Source organism: Sander vitreus, chromosome 6 (genome assembly GCF_031162955.1).
Source record: "Sander vitreus isolate 19-12246 chromosome 6, sanVit1, whole genome shotgun sequence".
Taxonomy (NCBI): domain Eukaryota; kingdom Metazoa; phylum Chordata; class Actinopteri; order Perciformes; family Percidae; genus Sander; species Sander vitreus.
The window spans coordinates 16,490,849-16,509,553 of NC_135860.1; the positions used below are offsets into that span (position 1 = coordinate 16,490,849).

At 39.9% G+C, this 18,705-nt stretch overlaps 2 protein-coding genes across 2 annotated transcripts; both read right to left on the reverse strand.

Annotated features, from left to right (window-relative positions):
• Positions 1-1,972: 1,972 nt before the first annotated feature.
• hoxa13b (homeobox A13b) lies at positions 1,973-3,981 on the reverse strand. Its single transcript, XM_078251881.1, has 2 exons — positions 3,294-3,981; positions 1,973-3,076 (listed from the first exon to the last, which is right to left on the reverse strand). The coding sequence occupies exons 1-2, from the start codon at positions 3,925-3,927 to the stop codon at positions 2,838-2,840; spliced, it is 873 nt and encodes a 290-aa protein (XP_078108007.1). The 5' UTR covers positions 3,928-3,981; the 3' UTR covers positions 1,973-2,837.
• Positions 3,982-7,606: 3,625 nt separating this feature from the next.
• Positions 7,607-18,147, reverse strand: hibadhb (3-hydroxyisobutyrate dehydrogenase b). Its single transcript, XM_078253133.1, has 8 exons — positions 18,036-18,147; positions 16,869-17,029; positions 16,669-16,778; positions 16,463-16,584; positions 9,377-9,510; positions 9,076-9,152; positions 8,808-8,964; positions 7,607-8,295 (listed from the first exon to the last, which is right to left on the reverse strand). Exons 1-8 carry the CDS (start codon positions 18,103-18,105, stop codon positions 8,137-8,139), a joined length of 990 nt encoding a protein of 329 aa, XP_078109259.1. The 5' UTR covers positions 18,106-18,147; the 3' UTR covers positions 7,607-8,136.
• Positions 18,148-18,705: the final 558 nt, after the last annotated feature.

The following is an 18,705-nucleotide window of genomic DNA, read 5'->3' on the forward strand; positions in this document are numbered from 1 at the left end:
GTGATGTCCATATAAAATATACAATATATATATATATAAATTATAATTTTATTTAGCATTCAATATATTAGTTATTTGGCTAGTATTAGTGCCGTTACTGATTAATACAGAGGCACCCTTCAGGCCTACATACGGGACTTTTTGGAGTGAGGTGCATTAACCTGTTTGGCTGTTAGGGGGAGCAATGACACTGATCAGTAGGAGACACCTCATTGTGCATGCAGAAGGTTTCCAAAAATGACTCCATCTCAACAAGGTAGAAGAAAATCATCAACATGAGCGCCATCATTCCTAAACAGTGAATCAGTTAAAGTAGTCCAAATGCTTAGAAAACTATTTCAACTTTCCTAAAGTATTACCTGTATTGGAAGGCATGTATCAGTAGCCTGGCCCTCTTTATCTTGAGCAAGACGACAAACTTGCCTGCTATTGTTAGTAAGGGATGAATTGGACATTTTGGAGGTCAGTGCAGTGCCCCGGTTTTGGATTTAATATATCAGTTTTAATTAAGAAATCGGAAATAATTTAAATCAATTGTGTGTTGGTTCCGACAATAATTTAAATGGAGCTGATGTGTATGTCGATATGTGATTGTTATAAGATCATGTGGATCATGTTAACGCCATAATACAATTCATTAAAGAAGGACAAATATCAATAGGCCCACTGACAACTAAAGAAGAGAGTTGCGAAATAGGCGAGGGTTTGTTTGGACGGCGGATTAACAGGCCTCTCACACACTTTTCATATCATAAGGTTTTGTTTAAATCCAGCTTTTACAAGTCGATTTTCAGTTTTAGGTTTTTGTTCCAAAATGAGATAGACATAATCGTCGTTCTTTAACAGAAAATGAAAACACCTGAGTCTACTTCTTCCTGAAGAACAGGTCATTTGAGGATTTGATGAATTTACGTGAACAGACAACACCTTTAACATTTGGATTTTTCGATTGAGTAGCCCTCTATAAATTAATAAATATGTGCATGAACAGGATGTTTTCTTTAAAAAAATTAACAGACATTTTAGTAACACAATTTTGAATTGCACTCAACAAAAAAGTGCAACAGGCAAGGTTTGCACGTGCATATGCAAGGAAAACATGATGAAACATGAATGGAAACTGATACATTTTCATTCTTTTTTGAACGAATTTTAACATTAAGAAAGAAGAATTAGCATCGACAAATGGCTGTGTATCAAAAATACAATATAACAATAACAACAATATTTATAAATCATTATCATGGGCTTGGAGCTGTACAATGACTTCAGTCAATACTACAATATCATGTTTTTTTCTGTAGCCCTAAAATATTTGTATAATCTTATCACTGAAGAAATAAGGCTTTGAGTACTTACCTTAATTGTTAAAGTTGAAACATGACACTTTTTATTATAGGTCAGGTACAAAAGGTCACACACACACACACACACACACACACACACACACACACACTGTGCTGACAGAGCTATGCCACTAGATGGCGACATAAACTCTTAATGACTGAAGCCCACAGAGACTCTGAGCTCATACAGGCCTGGCCTACACACACACACACACACACACACACACACACACACACACACACACACACACACACACACACACACACACACACAGGTAATATACTGTATTCAAGAGCGTTCGCCCCATGTTGGCTGAGGCCTTTGCAGCGGCCCGGGTTTGAATCCGACCTGCTGCCCTTTGCTGCGTGTCATCCCCCATCTCTCTCCCACCTTTCCTGTCTATCCACTGTCACTCTGAAATAAAGGGGGGAAAAAAGCCCCCAAAAAAATAATCTTAAAAAAAAAGGGGATTTGTAAACCCTAACCTTTATCAATCAAGCCCCCATGTCCAATTTGTAGGCTTACCAAAAAATATGAATCAAAATGACAAGATCACATTGCTTCTCTCAAACATTTATTGTCAAAAACTTTGGCTATTGCAGTCATAAAAGGGAGAATAGACAGTATTTACAAGTTTAAATATTCTTACGTTTTCAGTACTCTTCTTGACCGACAAGCGGAAATTGCATAGGTCAGTTTTATTCAGAGTAAAACCCTGTGTTTAGAAAAAGGGACAGTGACATGGACAAACCTAATGAAATGCTCAATCTAGTTTCACGCGTTTTATCAGATAGTGGCCGATTAAACAACAGAGACTTATTTCAAACGGAAAGCAGGGATGAAGTGTAAACTCAGTTTTTCAAACTGTGAAATGAAGTTTATCTAAATAACTGAATTAAGAAGTGTTGTAGGCTCTATTGCCTCTGCAAGGACAGAGTAGGCCTACAGATATTTTATTTTTTTCTCTGAATGAAAGGCGCTGCTGGAAATATAATTTTCAAAAATAATTTTCTGTTATGTATGTGTTAATCTTGGCCTGTTTTCATTGTAATGATCACAGACTGAAGGTTTAAGTGAAGGCGACTAAAAGTTTATGGCCACCTATTTGTTACCACTGCATCACTGTCTAAAGACGAATATAGTAACTGATTCAGTCTTAAATTCTGGATTAGATTAAGTGGAATAAAAGCGCAGGATTGCTCGGGGGTGTCTCGTGCCTTTTAAGGCCGAATGTCTTATTGCTTGTTGAATATTTTAAGGAGAGCATGCATCCATCGTAGAATCGCCTTAGTCAACATGTTGCAAACCATTTCCGATCTTCTGTCAACAGGCCGCATCGACTGGTTCCAATTAAAACGTCAGGAAGGAAATGTGTAGGTCGAAACAGAGCCGCTCTGGCGACAAAGAACCCGTTCATAAAGTAATAAATTATAGCACAGTTTTTTTTTTTAGATGAAGGCCCTTCACCTCCTGTTTCAGTATCTCCAGAGCTAACTGGAGCTCTTGAATTTAGTGACGACTTTCTTCTCCTTTACGCGCCTGTTCTGAAACCAGATTGTCACTTGTCTCTCTGTCAGATTTGTCTGCGCGGATATCCTCCTCCTTTTGTCCTTGGTGATGAATTTATTGGCGGCGTACTCCCTTTCCAGTTCTTTGAGCTGCACCTTGGTGTATGGTACGCGCTTCTTTCTCCCACGGCGGACAGAGCTGTCTCCACCAGATATTGTGTCTGTGGAGGGAAACAAATTAAGTATCACATTTGAACTGCTCGGCTTCATCAAACAGAAAACGAAAATGTATTTTAAATTTTCAGGCGCATTATTAAATATCAACAGTGGAAAAACAGCTTACATTGGACATTACATGCACATATTTGTTTGAGTTTCACTGCACATTCCCATGAACATTGTATATTTCTGTGATAAAACAATAAATAAAAAAAAGACCTTGTAACGAGGATTTCCACAGAGGATTTGACTGTGGCTGCTCCTTGGTGCAGTAAACTTGACCACTCCAACCATTGGTGATGGCCCATGGCTGGTAGGGCTCCATGGGCAGCAGAGACTCATGTCTTGGCTCAGATGGAGCACTCAGCGCAGGTACGACAGGGACGTCCAAGTAGCTGGGCTGGTAAGGACCCGAGGAATAGCCCTGATAAAACGCAAATTCCTTTGCCCTGGTTGAGAACTCCTCGCCAGTGACCGATGAGTCCATGTATTTATCGCCATAACCAGAGGGCTGCGCGCAAGCCTTCACGCTGCCGTGTGACATCCTACATGGATAATAACTGCTGCCAAAATATCCATAAGGCAAAGATGCATTGGGCGAGCTCTGACTGGCAGAACAGGGACTGCACTGTTTGCCAGGCTCCCCCATGCCAGATACTGGCACCTCACTCGCAGCGTAGGTGGTGCTCGGAGCCAGCGAGGTTGGATGCGCTAACAAATTCCTGCACTGGTTTGCAGCAAAATTTCCTCCAGTAAATCCTTCCATGTTCTTGCTTCTTTCATCCAAGCCGTTGTCGTAGAGGAACATCACCGGGTCAATCCAGTGCGAATGGAGGAGTAATGAAGCGGTCATAGCATGCCCTACATCGAGAAGACCAACTCTTTTTCAAAATCCCCTCGACTGAACAGAGACAGGGACTCGGGCAGAGTAACGATACCAACACGCCTGAGTACATTAAGATCGCAAGGTTATTGGCCAGGGCCAAACACGTGATATGCAAAGGAGATGATAAACGTCTAGACATCAGATAATGCAGATCAAGCTGTATACTCGTGAATATGTACTGCAAATCAGTGTATGTTTTATGCAAAGAATTCCCTTAGGGGATTTGTTCCTAAGATTATTATATTGGAATGTTAAGATAGCACAGTTTCACTCAGTCTGTCGTGCAGTGGCATCACAACAGCTTATTTGATAGACTGTGTAGTGCATGGCGTGAGAAAAACTGTATGATATAGCCTATGTATTTATTTTTTTACAGCGGAAAGGATGCGTAATTACGCGTGCCATTTCGGTTGCACACGCTCTTACTCCAAGAGTAAAACAACAACTATTACGGATCTGTGGATTTAAAAGGATTTGGGTTTTATAGCTAAAGATTGGACCTTTGCTGCGCTTTCAGTCAAAGGAGCACACTTTTACAAAATGTACCATCACGTTCTTAAATTATCTGGATTTTAAGCATGACTGCAGATTCTTTTTTTGTCTTCTGGATACTTTTAAAAGGCATATTAGCCTATAACAACATTAATCATCCTCACATTTGCCACAACAAGCAAATATAGACAGTTCAGTGTCCACTAAAATACCAAAAGCATGCCACATTTGGCTGCACTCTTCCTCATACGGATTAGACGCGGCTGGAGGCCAAGGTCAAGTTGAAAGTTGCAGTCTGGCCAAAGCGGCCACTTCACGCCAGGAAACCCGACGAGAAAACACCGCTAAAAGCCGAAGAGGAGGTTTCATCACAGACTGTGCTCGTTTTTTAAGACATGTTAAATGAAGTTGTTTTCTTCTTTCTTTAATTCTACCAGGCTTTGGCGATGACAATAGGCCTATCTATTGGCATTAAATGGTCAAAAACCAAAGCTCAAGATGGTTTATTTTGTCCTTCTGCTGGAGTAAAACCGTGACATAGGAAAATAACCTCTCTTCACCGTGCCTACATGTTTCTACATTCTGCGTAAAATGCCTCCACAGTGGGCTCTTGTTTTCCTGCAGAGCTAAAAACAGTCTTGCATTTGGTCACATATACGACAACAAATCCTTCATGAGTAGCAGTAAAAAATTAAATATTGTTTACGGTTTAACCTATATATGAAGGCAGTCATCCATTCACCTGTGTGGGTGTAGACTGATAAGGTTAAGATTAGTGTCAAACTAAATAGTGTTTTAACTTTCAGGGGTCATTTTTGTTTTACCTTTCTAATGTGATACCACAGACGCAGAGAAATGTGCACCTACATGTGAGCACCTTTTTATTTTTAGTAGAGTTTTCTCACCTTTGGAGGCTGTAAATCTTTACTGCCCAAGTCAATAGCTTGTAGGTCAGACTGAGCACTGGTCTACATTTCAGGCAAAAAGCACAATATTTTATGTTACTGAATTCGTTCCCGTGTAATTTTTGTTTTTATAGCAATGTTCTGATAACCGACTATAGGCTATCAATCCGCATCTTATTAACTACTGTACCACGCACTGCCTTATAGATAGAAAAATGGCCTACTTTCTAAAATTTCGCATTCAGGGAAGGTGAGTGTTGGCTGGACAGGAATCATCTCAGCCACGTTGTTCACACATTAGAGGGCGACTGTCTGTCTCAACAATATACGTGGCAGCTGCTATAGGAACGGTTAAATGAGCCAGTTAAACGAAAAATATGATCCATGTCTAAATTGCAAATAAGTCATGAGTTGTTGTAAATAAGCATTTCATTCGTTTATTTAATTTTCAGTACGCACGCACGCACGCACGCACGCACGCACACACACGCACACACACACACACACACGCACACACACACACACTTTGAAATGAAGATAGCGTTAATTTGTCTCAAAATTACATACAAGATTTGGTAATAACCGAGATGGCATTATTAGGCTATTAAATGCGCAAGGACGAATACAAAGTGGTTACCTACTTGTAATTATCACATGCAATTAGCTTCTTTAAGTGAAAATCAAAACTTTACGCCAATTTCCAACTAAAATACAAGTCTGAAATATACAAATATATGACAAACATTTTTTAACCAATAAATGAATTAAAGGATTCCTCTTGAAGTAGCCTACAACGGCTAAAAGGAGCTTAGTTAAAACTTAACAGATCTTTAAAATAAAAAAGCAGGAATGAGATGCGTCTTTTTTGCAATAGACTATAGCACACACAGTGTAAACTAGGCTGGACAAGGAGGCCACTATTAAAACCACACAGATTTGACCCTATAGCCATTGCTTCGAATGCTAAATGTAGAACAGCACAAACTCAGGCTTGTTGAAATATAGGCTGGAAAATGAACTAAGAACAATTTGGAACAAGAAAAAAGCAAAGACATTTTGGGAAGTCATTAGTGTTGGATACAACATGCACATTTTTTTCCCACAGTCAAGTCTAATAGCTCGTCAACAAAATGCATGCATCTTTTTGCTGATTCATATGTAGTTGCAAAACTACATGCTATCATACGCAAAAATGCATATGAATCACCGAGGTTAAGAATAAACATAAAAGGACTTCTGAATGCAAACCTTATTAAAACGTGTTGAAGGTTATAACTTGAGCACGAGGGATGATGTGCGCGCAGCAGCAGATTATGTCAGGCTGTGTGTGTGTGTGTGTGTGTGTGTGTCACACAGTCTGCTGAGGCCTGAGACCAAAGTGCTGCTCTGTTTGCAGTACCTATCATTTAGATGAAAACACAGCTCTTAGCCGACAGTCCTTAATGGACTTTTTATGGGTTTATCTTGTGATCGCATGACCTATGGCACCTTGGCCCCTCACTGGCTCTTGGCAAACTAGATCAGAAACATGCCGCCCTCCTGGTCTGGCCTAAGAGGGAATAGAAAAGCGGTGCACATCCCAAAATTGATGATGCACCAGTCACAACTTTGTTTCATAGTTGTGAAGTAGCCTACGCAATACAAAAATAGTCAGATCTTCATTAGAGAAGAATTTGTGTTGGATAATTTAACAGAGAAGTTGAAGCGGCTTTTTAGTTTGGACCATGTGCAGTTTCGGCCCCGTTTCTGTGTCCGGCGTTCCGCATCCCGCTGATGCATCTGCTCTGCAGCCAAGCTTTGTTTCTCATCGTTGTTTATCGTGACTACTGAATCAGTGGGACACACGATGGAAACTATAACATTTGGGAGCTATTTAACTTACTAGCTTAGAGTCATGAGAGAACATTGTGCAATGCGTGTCCACACACAAGACATTTAGAATTTAAATTGCCATTTTCATCGCGGGAATTAGTATCCCGTCTCTGAGGTTTGGTTACTTTTGCATGCAAGTTTGTGGACTGCAGAAATTCCATTTAAGTTATGTCCATGCAAAGCTCTTCCCTTTAAATGGGTATTCCAACAAAAACACAAGTTATAGCTTTACAAGCAACCATGAATACATGCTGTTTCCACAGTGTTTTATAGAATTATGTTTATATTTTAGTTAAGTTAAAGTTAATATCCAAATACCAGAAATGAAAACATGAATGAAATTTACGAGGTAGGTGGTAAATTAACGGTTCACAAAGTTTAAGACATCACAATTTGTCTTTATTTACTAGGATATGTATGATGTTACACTCTTATCCTATAACATTTCCAATGTCAAGAGCAGTAACCCCCATGAACAGAAAAAAAAACATAAAAGGTGACAAACAATAGATAAATATGTGGAGACTAAACCGTGTTTGCAGCAATTTAGTGTTGACAAACAAGAGCTAATGCGTTCTCTTTTCGCCACCACAGATTCCCACAGGACTCTTTGCATTATAAGCAAGATCTTCAGAGCTGCCACTGCTTGACAGTCTATCTTTTGGATCCTCTGTATATCACATATTACTTGCTTCTAAAACTGAAAGGAGTGTTGTGTAATAAAAAGGCTAAAACACACAGAAAAGATTTCCAATTGGAGACAAGTGCTGACATAATCGGTCACGCAGTGCGGGAGCTCTCTTGGCTTCGTGTCTTTCACAACTTTGAATTAGAAAGTCCTTGGGGCGCCCCAACTACGCTGTTAGTCCTGTGCAGGACCAGGCCGTGGACGGGGTGGAGGCTGACATTACTGGCCCTCCTCCTCACGCAGGAACTGGAACACGGAGGAGAAATCTTTATTGGCATAACCGCGTGCGCACATTATTCGGTAGATCTGATGGGCTAAGGAGCCGAGAGGGACAGGAGTCTTTGTGTTGGTGGCGGTGTTCTGTGCTAAGCCTAGATCCTGAAAAAGAAACGCAAACAAACGTTAGAAAAACCAACAAAGCTGAAATGTATACACCAGTCCACATACCACAGAGACATTTATTTTATATTTTAATTACATGGGCTTGAATCCCTTTTAAGAGGGATGTAAACTACTGCCAACTAGTTCACTGCATCATTGTGGTGTGACTAAAATATATATATATTAGTAACACGGTCACGTAAATCCCTGTCACATGCACAGATTATGGGCCAGTAACCCTGATTGACCTATGTTAACTCTGATACATATGGTATATGAATGAGAACAGTCCTCTTAAATCAAAACATGAATACATTTGTGTTCCAATAGGAACCAATTCATTTCCCACACTAGAGGAGGAAGAATTACAGGCAAAAAATATTTGGTTTATCTCCCCCCTTTTTGTGATGACAAGGTTAACATGTACAAACCTAATGATTAAATGTTGGCGGAAACACTAATGCTCAACAGTAATTGAAGTATACAGTGCAACAGGTCATTAAACAGACCTTAGCCATCAGCTGGGTGCCGAAGCCTCCCTGGTAGTTATTCCCAGAGGGGACTCCCTCCATGACTCCAGGGACAGGGTTGTAGGTGTCACTGGACCAGCACCGACCTGAACTCATGTTCAGGATCTGGGCCAACAGTTTAGGATCAAGACCAAGTCTGTGAATGAAGATAATTCCATGTTACTTATACAAAGTGTTTTGCTGCTGCATCTATTGCAATGATTTAAAATGACTGCATATACTGTTATTTGTAAGCAAGAGTGTTCACCTGACTCCCAAGTTCATCGTCTCTGATGTCCCAATCATTCCAATGGCTAGAAGCATATTGTTACAAATTTTAGCAGCCTGTAACAGTAACAAGATAACGGTATATTAGAATTCAATAACCTGCACATGTTAATTACTCGTATTTTGTGACGAAATTCTTTGATTTTATTAAACAATTGACCAACAAGTACACACAAACTACTATCTTTACACCTTAAACTCAGAAAAACAACACCACCTTCATATCTGAATGACAAAAGCATCGTGACAGTGACAAAATAAAATGTGAAAATATGACCTACCTGTCCAGTTCCAACCTGACCGCAGTACACCACATTAGCTCCCATGCAGGTGAGCAGTTCTTTGGCTGCAGTAAATTCCTCCTCTGCTCCTCCAACCATAAAAGTCAGTTTACCCGAAGTGGCAGCACCCACACCTAGGAATGCAAAGTGGTGCTTATATACAATGAACTATGTGCAAGCATGTACAGATGGTTGGTATGTGTTGGTTTTCTGAACGTATCGGTTCAAATGCAGTGAACAAAAGGAAATTAAAAGCAATCATGAATTTTCCTAAAAGTAATTATTGTAAATCGGTGAGATAATATTTTCAGTGAGATGAGGAGACAATAAAAAAAAAAAAAACATTAAAATGTCTTTGTTGCATCTCTCTCCACTGATTTCCTGTCAGCTCTGCATCACTGTACTATTGACTCTCTAATAAAGTAATAAAATGTAAAAAACATGTATGGACATGCTGGGAGTGAAAGAAAATGTGTGTTATAGTTTGGAACTCCCTAAATGAATCCAAACAGAATTACAATGTGCCTCACATACACACTAAAGATAAAACAGCATTGCATGCAGGGTTAAATGCTACATAATTAAAACAATATAGCAAGGTGTAGTACAATAAATAAAGAACAATTGCAGATGTTTAGGTGTTAACAGAAAGTGAAAGTATGTCTTTGAAAAAAGATTTGGATGAGGACAACCTATGTAGCCTGTTCGCACTGGGCAATACAGTCCAAAGCATTATATTACATGACATGTCATCTAGCTGACACTTTCATCCAAAGTGACTTACAATTGCTATATACTGTATGTCAGAGGTCGCACGCCTCTGGAGCAACTAAGGGTTGAGTGTCTTGCTCAGGGACACATTGGTTGATGTATCACAGTGGGAACTGAACCCAGATCTCCCACACCAAAGGCATGTGTCATATCCACTGCGCCATCACCACCCAAAGCCTTGGGACACTGTTAATAAAAGTCTGGTCAGCCCTTGTCTAGATTTAAAAACAGCCATTTCTGTATCCATTTGTACATTTGACAGTGCATTCAGGTTCACATGGGGTTAAAGGCTCTGTAATATACAGCCTAACCAGGTGCAAGCCACATGGGTGCCAAGAAATTACCAACATAGTCTTATAATTAATCCTAAAGTTTACAGTAAGCCAATGAAGAGAAGCCAAGATGGGTGTTATACATTTCCCTCTCCCTAGTCCTCGTGAGCAGTCTGCCAGCAGCATTTTGTACTAACTGGACTGTGCGGCTGGCGAAAGGTGGGAGTAACAACAGTCAAGCTGAGATTTCTGCCATTCACAGTAACAATATTTCAAAGTAGGGTATAAATAATAGCTTTGTTGCAACAGATAACTTCTTCTCACAGACATGTAGTCTTGGATAATTTGAAGACAGTTATTGAGATGAGAAATTTGTGCAACACTGATAGCGAATGACTTATCCAAGAGGTGCAATACAGAACAGATGGAAAATAGATTTGAGGTTGAATAGTTTAAGTAATTAGTAATTACAGTACTGTGCAAAAGTTTAGGCAGGTATGAAAAAATGTTGTAAACTAAGAATGCTTTCAAAAATGGAAGGGTTAGTTTATTTTCATCAACAAAACGCAGTGAATAAACAGAAGAGAAATCTAAACCAAATCAAATCAATATTTGGTGCGACCACCCTTTGCCTTCAAGACAGAATCATTTCTTCTAAGTACACTTTCAAAGTTTTTGAAGGAACTGGTAGGTTGTTCCAAACATCTTGGAGAACTAACCACAGATCTTCTGTGGATGTAGGCTTCCTCAAATCCTTCTGTCTCTTCATGTTATCCCAGACAGACTCGATGATGCTGAGATCAGGGCTCTGTGGGGGCCATGCCATCACTTCCAGGACTTCTTGTTCTTCTTTACACTGAAGATAGTTCTTAATGACCTTGGCTATATGTTTGGGGTTGTTGTCCTGCTGCAGAATAAATTTGGTGCCAATCATACGCCTCCCTGATGTTTTTGCATGATGGATAAGTATCTGCCTGCATTTCTCAGCATTGAGGACACCATTAATCCTGACCAAATCTCCAACTCCATTTGCAGAAATGCAGCCCCAAACTTGCAAGGAACCTCCACCATGCTTCACTGTTGCCTGCAGACACTCGTTATTGTACCGCTCTACAGCCCTTCGGCGAATAACCTGCCTTCTGCTACAGCCAAATATTTAAAATTTTGACTCCTCAGTCCAGAGCACCCGCTGCCATTTTTCTGCACCCCAGTTCCTATGTTTTCGTGCATAGTTGAGTCGCTTGGCCTTGTTTCAATGTCGGAGGTATGGCTTTTTGGCTGCAACGCTTCCATGAAGACCACTTCTGGCCAGACTTCTCCGGACAGTAGTGTACCTGGGTCCCACTGGTTTCTGCCAGTTCTGAGCTGATGGCACTGCTGGACATCTTCCGATTTCAAAGGGAAATAAGCTTGATGTGTTTTTCCATCTAATGCACTACGTTTCCTTGGCCGAGTCGACCACTGCGTCTACGATCCTCAACATTGCTCGTTTCTTTGTGCTTTTTCAAAAGAGCTTGAACAGCACATCTTGAAACACCAGTCTGCTTTGAAATATTTGTCTGGGAGAGACGTTGCTGATGCAGTATAACTACCTACATACTGTAATTGGTTGATCATACACCCGACTACAATCCTACAAAATCCCTGACTTTTTGCAAGTACCTATAAGAATTGATGCTGGTTTGAAGGCAAAGGGTAGTAACACCAAATATTGATGTGATTTTAGATTTTTCTTTTGCTCACTTTGTTTATTTTTATCAATTTACAAAATGCAATTTATATTTTTGAAAGCATTTTTAGTTTACAGCATTTTTTTCACACCTGCCTAAGAGTTTTGCACAGTACAGTATGTAGGCAAGTACTTAAAAGGTCCTATGACATGCTGCTTTTTGGATGCTTTTATATAGGCCTCAGTGGTCCCCTAATACTGTATCTGAAGTCTCTTTCCCGAAATTCAGCCTTGGTGCCGAATTACAGCCACTACAGCCAGTCCCACAATGAGCTTTCCCTAGGATGTGCCATTTCTGTAGCTTTAAATGCTATTGAGGAGGAGAGAGGCAGGTAAGGTGGAGATGTGGCCTTGACCAACTGCCATGCTCTCTCATTCATTCTCTCTCACTCTCTCTCTCAAAGAGGAGGTAACCTTCCTCCTTATGACAACATATAGGGAAGATTCCAGATCGGCCCATCTGAGCTTTCATTTTCTCAAAGGCAGAGCAGGATACCCAGGGCTCGGTTTACACCTATCACCATTTCTAGCCACTGGGGGACCATAGGCAGGCTGGGGGAACTCATTAATGTTAAAAAACCTCAGTGAAATTTTCATGACATGGGACCTTTAACAAATACATTTTTAACTTTATATTGAATTTATGATTGATAAGGGTAATTCTTTAAATCCATTTTAATTTCTAATGCAAGTAAAAAAAAAAAACAAGATCACAACATACCCTCACAGCACAAAAACCAGTAAGACCTGTTTAGAATATCCAGATCCTGTTTCAAAAGCAGACAGGTCCATTTCTGTCTCTAGAGTCGGACAATAACTAAGTAAAACAACCTTTGGTTCAAATACCAAAGCTGCCAGAAAGCAGGTTTGTGGGGTTTCTCCAGCAGAAGCATTCCTTTCAACTGTGCAAATGCTAAAATATCACGGACACATTTAAAGTACTGAAACTAGATAAAGCACAGTCTTTTTACTCCAAAGTATTTGAGGAAAACACAAATCCAACAAAAGGCCTTACCGGCAGATATTTTTGTCAATCGTCACTTTTATTGCTCAGGACGGTCTGCTAGAACCAGTCTCTATTCTGTTATTTCAGACCTCTACTCTAGCCTTTGGTAAGTTAAGTATTATAGTCTGAGAAAAAAAATGAAAGATTGCCCTTATGTAATCCGTTACGTACAGTCTCTTTACACAAAAGAAACTATCAAGACACATGCTGACTCAATTACGTCCCCACCACCATGCATGCTTTTATGTTTAAATTTTAACCACACTGGATTAAACAGTCCCTACCATGCCCCTGTACTTCTTTGGATTTGTCTGACCACTGAAGATTTTCAAAACGTTTTATTTAGGTGATTAATGTGATACAAAGTATGACATACACTTCAGTTTGCAATAGTTGAACTGCCGGCACCACACACACAAGTTCCAGGCGGAAGGTTGGACAACTTTAATCCATGTGCACTACCCAGGACGGAAGCATATAAATCAGTACTAATCTTTAAGAGTAGGCTATAAAATGGACCAAGATCAATTCAAAGAAAGTGGCTGTCTTGACTTTGACAAGGCCAAGTTCAAACAAACTTTCTGTGTGAACCCCCAAGAAAGTCAGACAGCCTAGCGTTACAGCTTGGAACATTTGTGCAGGCTGAAGCTCCTCTTCTTCCTAAATATATTCCGTTGCTGCTCTTTATTAACCACGACTTTAGCAAGTGGCAAACTGGATTTGCCAGTGCCTTCTACACAACCAATACATATACTGTAATATATATGAGAAATCAGCATCACACAAGTTAGATGATGTTGAATTTAAATTTCCAATAATGTACAGCTAAAAACGACTACGTAGTTGATTCACCGAGAAACAAAATAAATCTGCAACTTGGGCCGGGCGATATGGGAAAAAATTGACCACGATATATTTTCCCATTTTGATCGACATTTATCAACATGTAATTTATTTTGCTGATAATGCCTGTTTGAAGTGCATGCTGACTGAAGCTGGAAGAAGCCTGAGGTTTATTTGCACACAATTAAAGTCTATAAAATAATCGGTTAATTAAATCGATAATGAAAATAATTGCTAGTTGCAGCTAGGGCTGCACAATTAACCGTAATTTTATGGATTAGAGCAATATCCAAATTGCAGGGGAGCGCAATATTAGTTAAGGCAAAATATGTGTCAAACTATTCTGAATTAAGTATTGTGGTGCTGCAGAGACATCCCGGCCTACCTACCTAAGTCCTATCCTACAGACTAAAAATCTTAGTTTGGTACAGATGCTCGAAAACAATCAGATTTATAATCATTTAAATCTTTTTATTTTGAATATTTTTCAATGAAAATGAGAAAAAAGATCATTCCCTCCAATATCGTGAATCATATCGCAACCACAATATCAGTAAAATAATCGCAATTTGATATTTTCCTCATATCGTGCAGCCCTAGTTGCAGCCTTACAATGTAATATGTATCAGTACATTGTACACAGTACAATGTAATATGTATAATGTGTCAAATTACAGGAATGATGAGGGAACCCCATGATTGGTGGGAATGACAAGTAAATAAAGCTTTAAACAGATAAGATATGTTCTCAAAAAGTTTTAAAGTTAACGCTGAGTTGCCAGTTTATTGAAACCCTCAGTTTTTGCTCACCCATTTATTTTAGTGAGGGATGACTAATTAGAAACACCTCTCAGTTTAATGCAGAACACTTAATCAAAATTAACATGAAGTTGAATCAACACCTCTCTGAAATAGTTTCAACCAAAACTAAACATTATTGCCTTTGTGAAAAGGGACTTATTGCAGGACCTTTGTATTAGGCAACATTAGTTTTAGCTTGGTGAAGGCTACCCGACAACCGCATGGATGTATTCCAAGAATATACAGTAGGGGTGGTACACAAACGGTACATGTATTCGTATTGCACAGAAACGGCATCACGGTTCGGTGCAGGAATTTACACGGAGAATACACGGTATAAAAATAAATAAAATTGGCGTGCAAATTCATTAATGTAATGTGGAACTACTATTAGATATGCGGGTTCTTTAGGGACACCTAATCTATAGCCCCGCCTTAGCTCTGAAGCGCCGCCAGCTCTGCCTATGCATGCAGTTTAAAGAGTTAGAGGACCCGCCGGCCTCTTTAAGATCGCAAGTAAACTTCGGTTTCCCAGTAGTTACAGTAGTACAGGTGAGAGAGTGGTGGATAATGGCTGTTTTACAGTAGCCACATCCAAGCTCGCGCGCACCAATGGGACGTCAAAATGACGTAGATCTCGCTGGCGCGCCAGGATTTTGAGTGCGCGACTGGAGGGCACCACTCTATTGTTTTTTCAGCGGTGCGCGAAAAAGCGGAAATAGGAAGCCTGAACGAGCTCGAGGGTAACCGGATGCCAGGACTGTGAGAGTGACTGTCTCTCTTGTAAACTTACTGGGTTAAGATGAGTTCTTTTATGGTGAATGAAAGGCTTGATCAGACAAAGTAGGTCATCAAATCAATTCGAAGCATTGACAGCAATGCTGCTGCCAGTTCTGCCGTCGTTTACCTTTTTCCTCTTCTAGTCTGTAGAACTAGCAAAGTCGGTAGCCTTTCCTCATTAGCGCCACCTCTGTTCAGGAGAAGATTAAAACTAGTGTCGCGACTACCACGCGCAAGTATCAACAGTTACGGCGCTCCCATAAAGTCACAATGGCACTCGACAGGTTGGCTGCGGTGAGTTACCCCACATTTAATACTGCTGTTGTAGATTAGTGTTACGTTTCGGGCGTCGCAGCTCCGAACCATAACGTTAATTGGGACAGACGCCTCGTTTCTTCAGGCTAACTATATTAGCTTTAGCCAGGCAGGGAGCAGCTTTCTACAGTGAAAAATGGCCGGGAGACGTCGTGATAACGTTGCATTAATCAGGTAATTTAGTTTGTCTTTGCAAAGAACAGAGATACTGTATTTTCAGTTTTATAGCTGAATGTCTTTTTGTTTACAAGTTACAGATGGAATCTAGAGATGATGTGAGGTACTTATTGTTTACATCTTACTTTACACACTTCAGGCTGTTGCAGCTAGCTCAGGGGATAGACTGTATGACACTAGGTGGTACAGCCTGAGACATGCACAAAATAAAAAAAAAAACTGCCTTCTGCATTTTTGTTTTGCTTTTCCCTCCATTGTACTGAACTCGTACCGAACCGTGATGTCCGAACCGAACCGTGATTTGAGTTCTGTGTACCGTTCCACCCCTAATATACAGTGAATTATAATAGATATTATACAACCTATATTGTGATCATAAATGTAAACTGTACCTCCTGATACAGGTGCATCCATAAAAACTGCCCCCATCTTCTCAGCAGCAGAAGCCATCTCTTTTGAAACCGCTGGGTCGATGGTGCTTGAGTCAATGAGTAGGGAGCCTTTCTTCACCTTTCTGTTGAGAAAAGTGCATGATTTAGAATCCAATTGAAATCCATGAGGTTATTAGGTGCATATTGAAAGAGAAACCAAAGTGTACTTGAGGATGCCATTGAGTCCAGTGTACACATCTATGACATTGGGACTAGAGGGGAGCATGGTAATAATGCGGTCAGCCTTGTCTGCTACGTCAGCAGGATTATCCACAATCTGAGGAAACACAAAAATCACAAGGTAAGAAGAGAGAACAGGTAAAAACTGTATACAAATTAAAAAGGGGAGTGCATTTTACACTCTCACCTGAGCGCCCAGCTCTTGCACTTCCTTGCATGACTCTGGGAACACATCAGTAGCAATGACTGGGTATCCGTGCTTCAGCAAGTTCTTTGCCATTGGGTTTCCCATATTGCCCAGACCAACAAACCCCACTGGTGTCTTTGAGGCCATAGACCTGGTGGAGACTACAATGTAACGGCCAAATAGATCAATGATAAGGACAAAAATTATTGTCCGCTTGTCATTAGTCAAGATGCCTGGTATCCCCCTCAACATTGTGTTTGTAATATCTTAGTTTTTATATTGTTAATAATTCAAAATGATTCTCCAATCCAAGTAACAAAATTAACCTTGTTCAAATGCAATGTCACATTTAAATTTCAATTAGGTATGTAATTCCAGTGTAATCGCCCTTCAGTGCCAAAGTCATCTAATGGTAACCATTTTCAATATGTACTTAGCTATTCATTGATAACTTCTTGTAAAATACAAGCATGTGTATTGTAATTTAAATAAAAAAACATAAAAGTGTATCTTCACACTAATAACAAAAGACGGAAAGATATTAGGTTGCTTTACTACTATTTGTTCACCCACAGACTGCATCTAAAGACGTTAACGCGCGTACAAGATACATAAATAAAGATTTCCTTTTTTCTTAAAGTAAAGTAAAAGAAATATAATGCTTGGGTTGTTCCCCTTAGAAGCGTATCTGTTTAAGTGGCTACAAAGAACCACCTCCAGATTTTTTACAAAGAAACTGACATGACAAAGTGCACGGTGACAGACATTAACTGTTACATAATGTGCCTTAAATAAAGAGACAGGACACAGTAGGACACAAAAGCATATGGCGACCATTTCCACCCTTCAGCGTTTTAAAATATTGCAGACGAGAGCATTGGCGGTTAGCACGTAGCTCTGGCACGCAAACACAACGTCATTTTAACAGAAACTCTTCTTCACCAGTACCTTATACAGTCTATGACCAGTATCTTGTGAAGGGGAACCCCCGCAGCAGCAGCAGCAGCAGCAGATAAAACCCAGTCTATCGAAAATTAAACTTCTCTTACATTTCAAGCAAAATTAGTGTTTCCATGTCACAAAGAGCATTCAAGTTACAACGTTAGCTTCTAAAGTAAGCGCAGAGACGTGCGCAATGCGTACACGGCCTCAGTTTTTTCTCCTTACCAAATGCAAAGTCAACATGTTTGCAACTCCTTCCAACTAGGCACCAAGACCCTCTCAACATTGCGGCCATGCTTCTTTCCTCTTGACCTTACGTGTGACGTAATAGTAGCTACGTACGTTAATGGCGGTTCGTCCGTCCAATCAAATAATAGACCTGCGCAGCACGGTTTTCCAAATTCAGCCACTGAGCTGGCGGGGAGGGTCTTCGATATTTTACGTGTTTCCGCATCAACAGATAGATGTGTTTTTCCTTTTGCATGTTCTCTTAATACATCCATGATATTATGACTTTGCATTTCCTAACAGTGATATTATGGAAGCCCATTTCCGCCAGTAAAAACATAACAAAAACAGATGAAAATTTAGCCTTGATAATAAAATGATGTCCATGGAAATCCATTCTCATCGAAATTATGAGATTAAAAAGTCAAAATTATGTGATAAAAAAGTTAAAACCATGAGATAAAAAGTCGAAATTATGAGCTATGAACCTATAGCTTACTGAAAGAAGGTCCTACAAGCTCTGATTGGGACTGTCTTATTGGTGGTGGCAGAATTATCAATACAACAGTGTAATAATCCTCATCATCATTATGTTATCATTTAATTATTATTGCGGACACTTTAATGTGTAAGCATTTTGTGTCATAGTTGATCAAGCTAGTTGTAA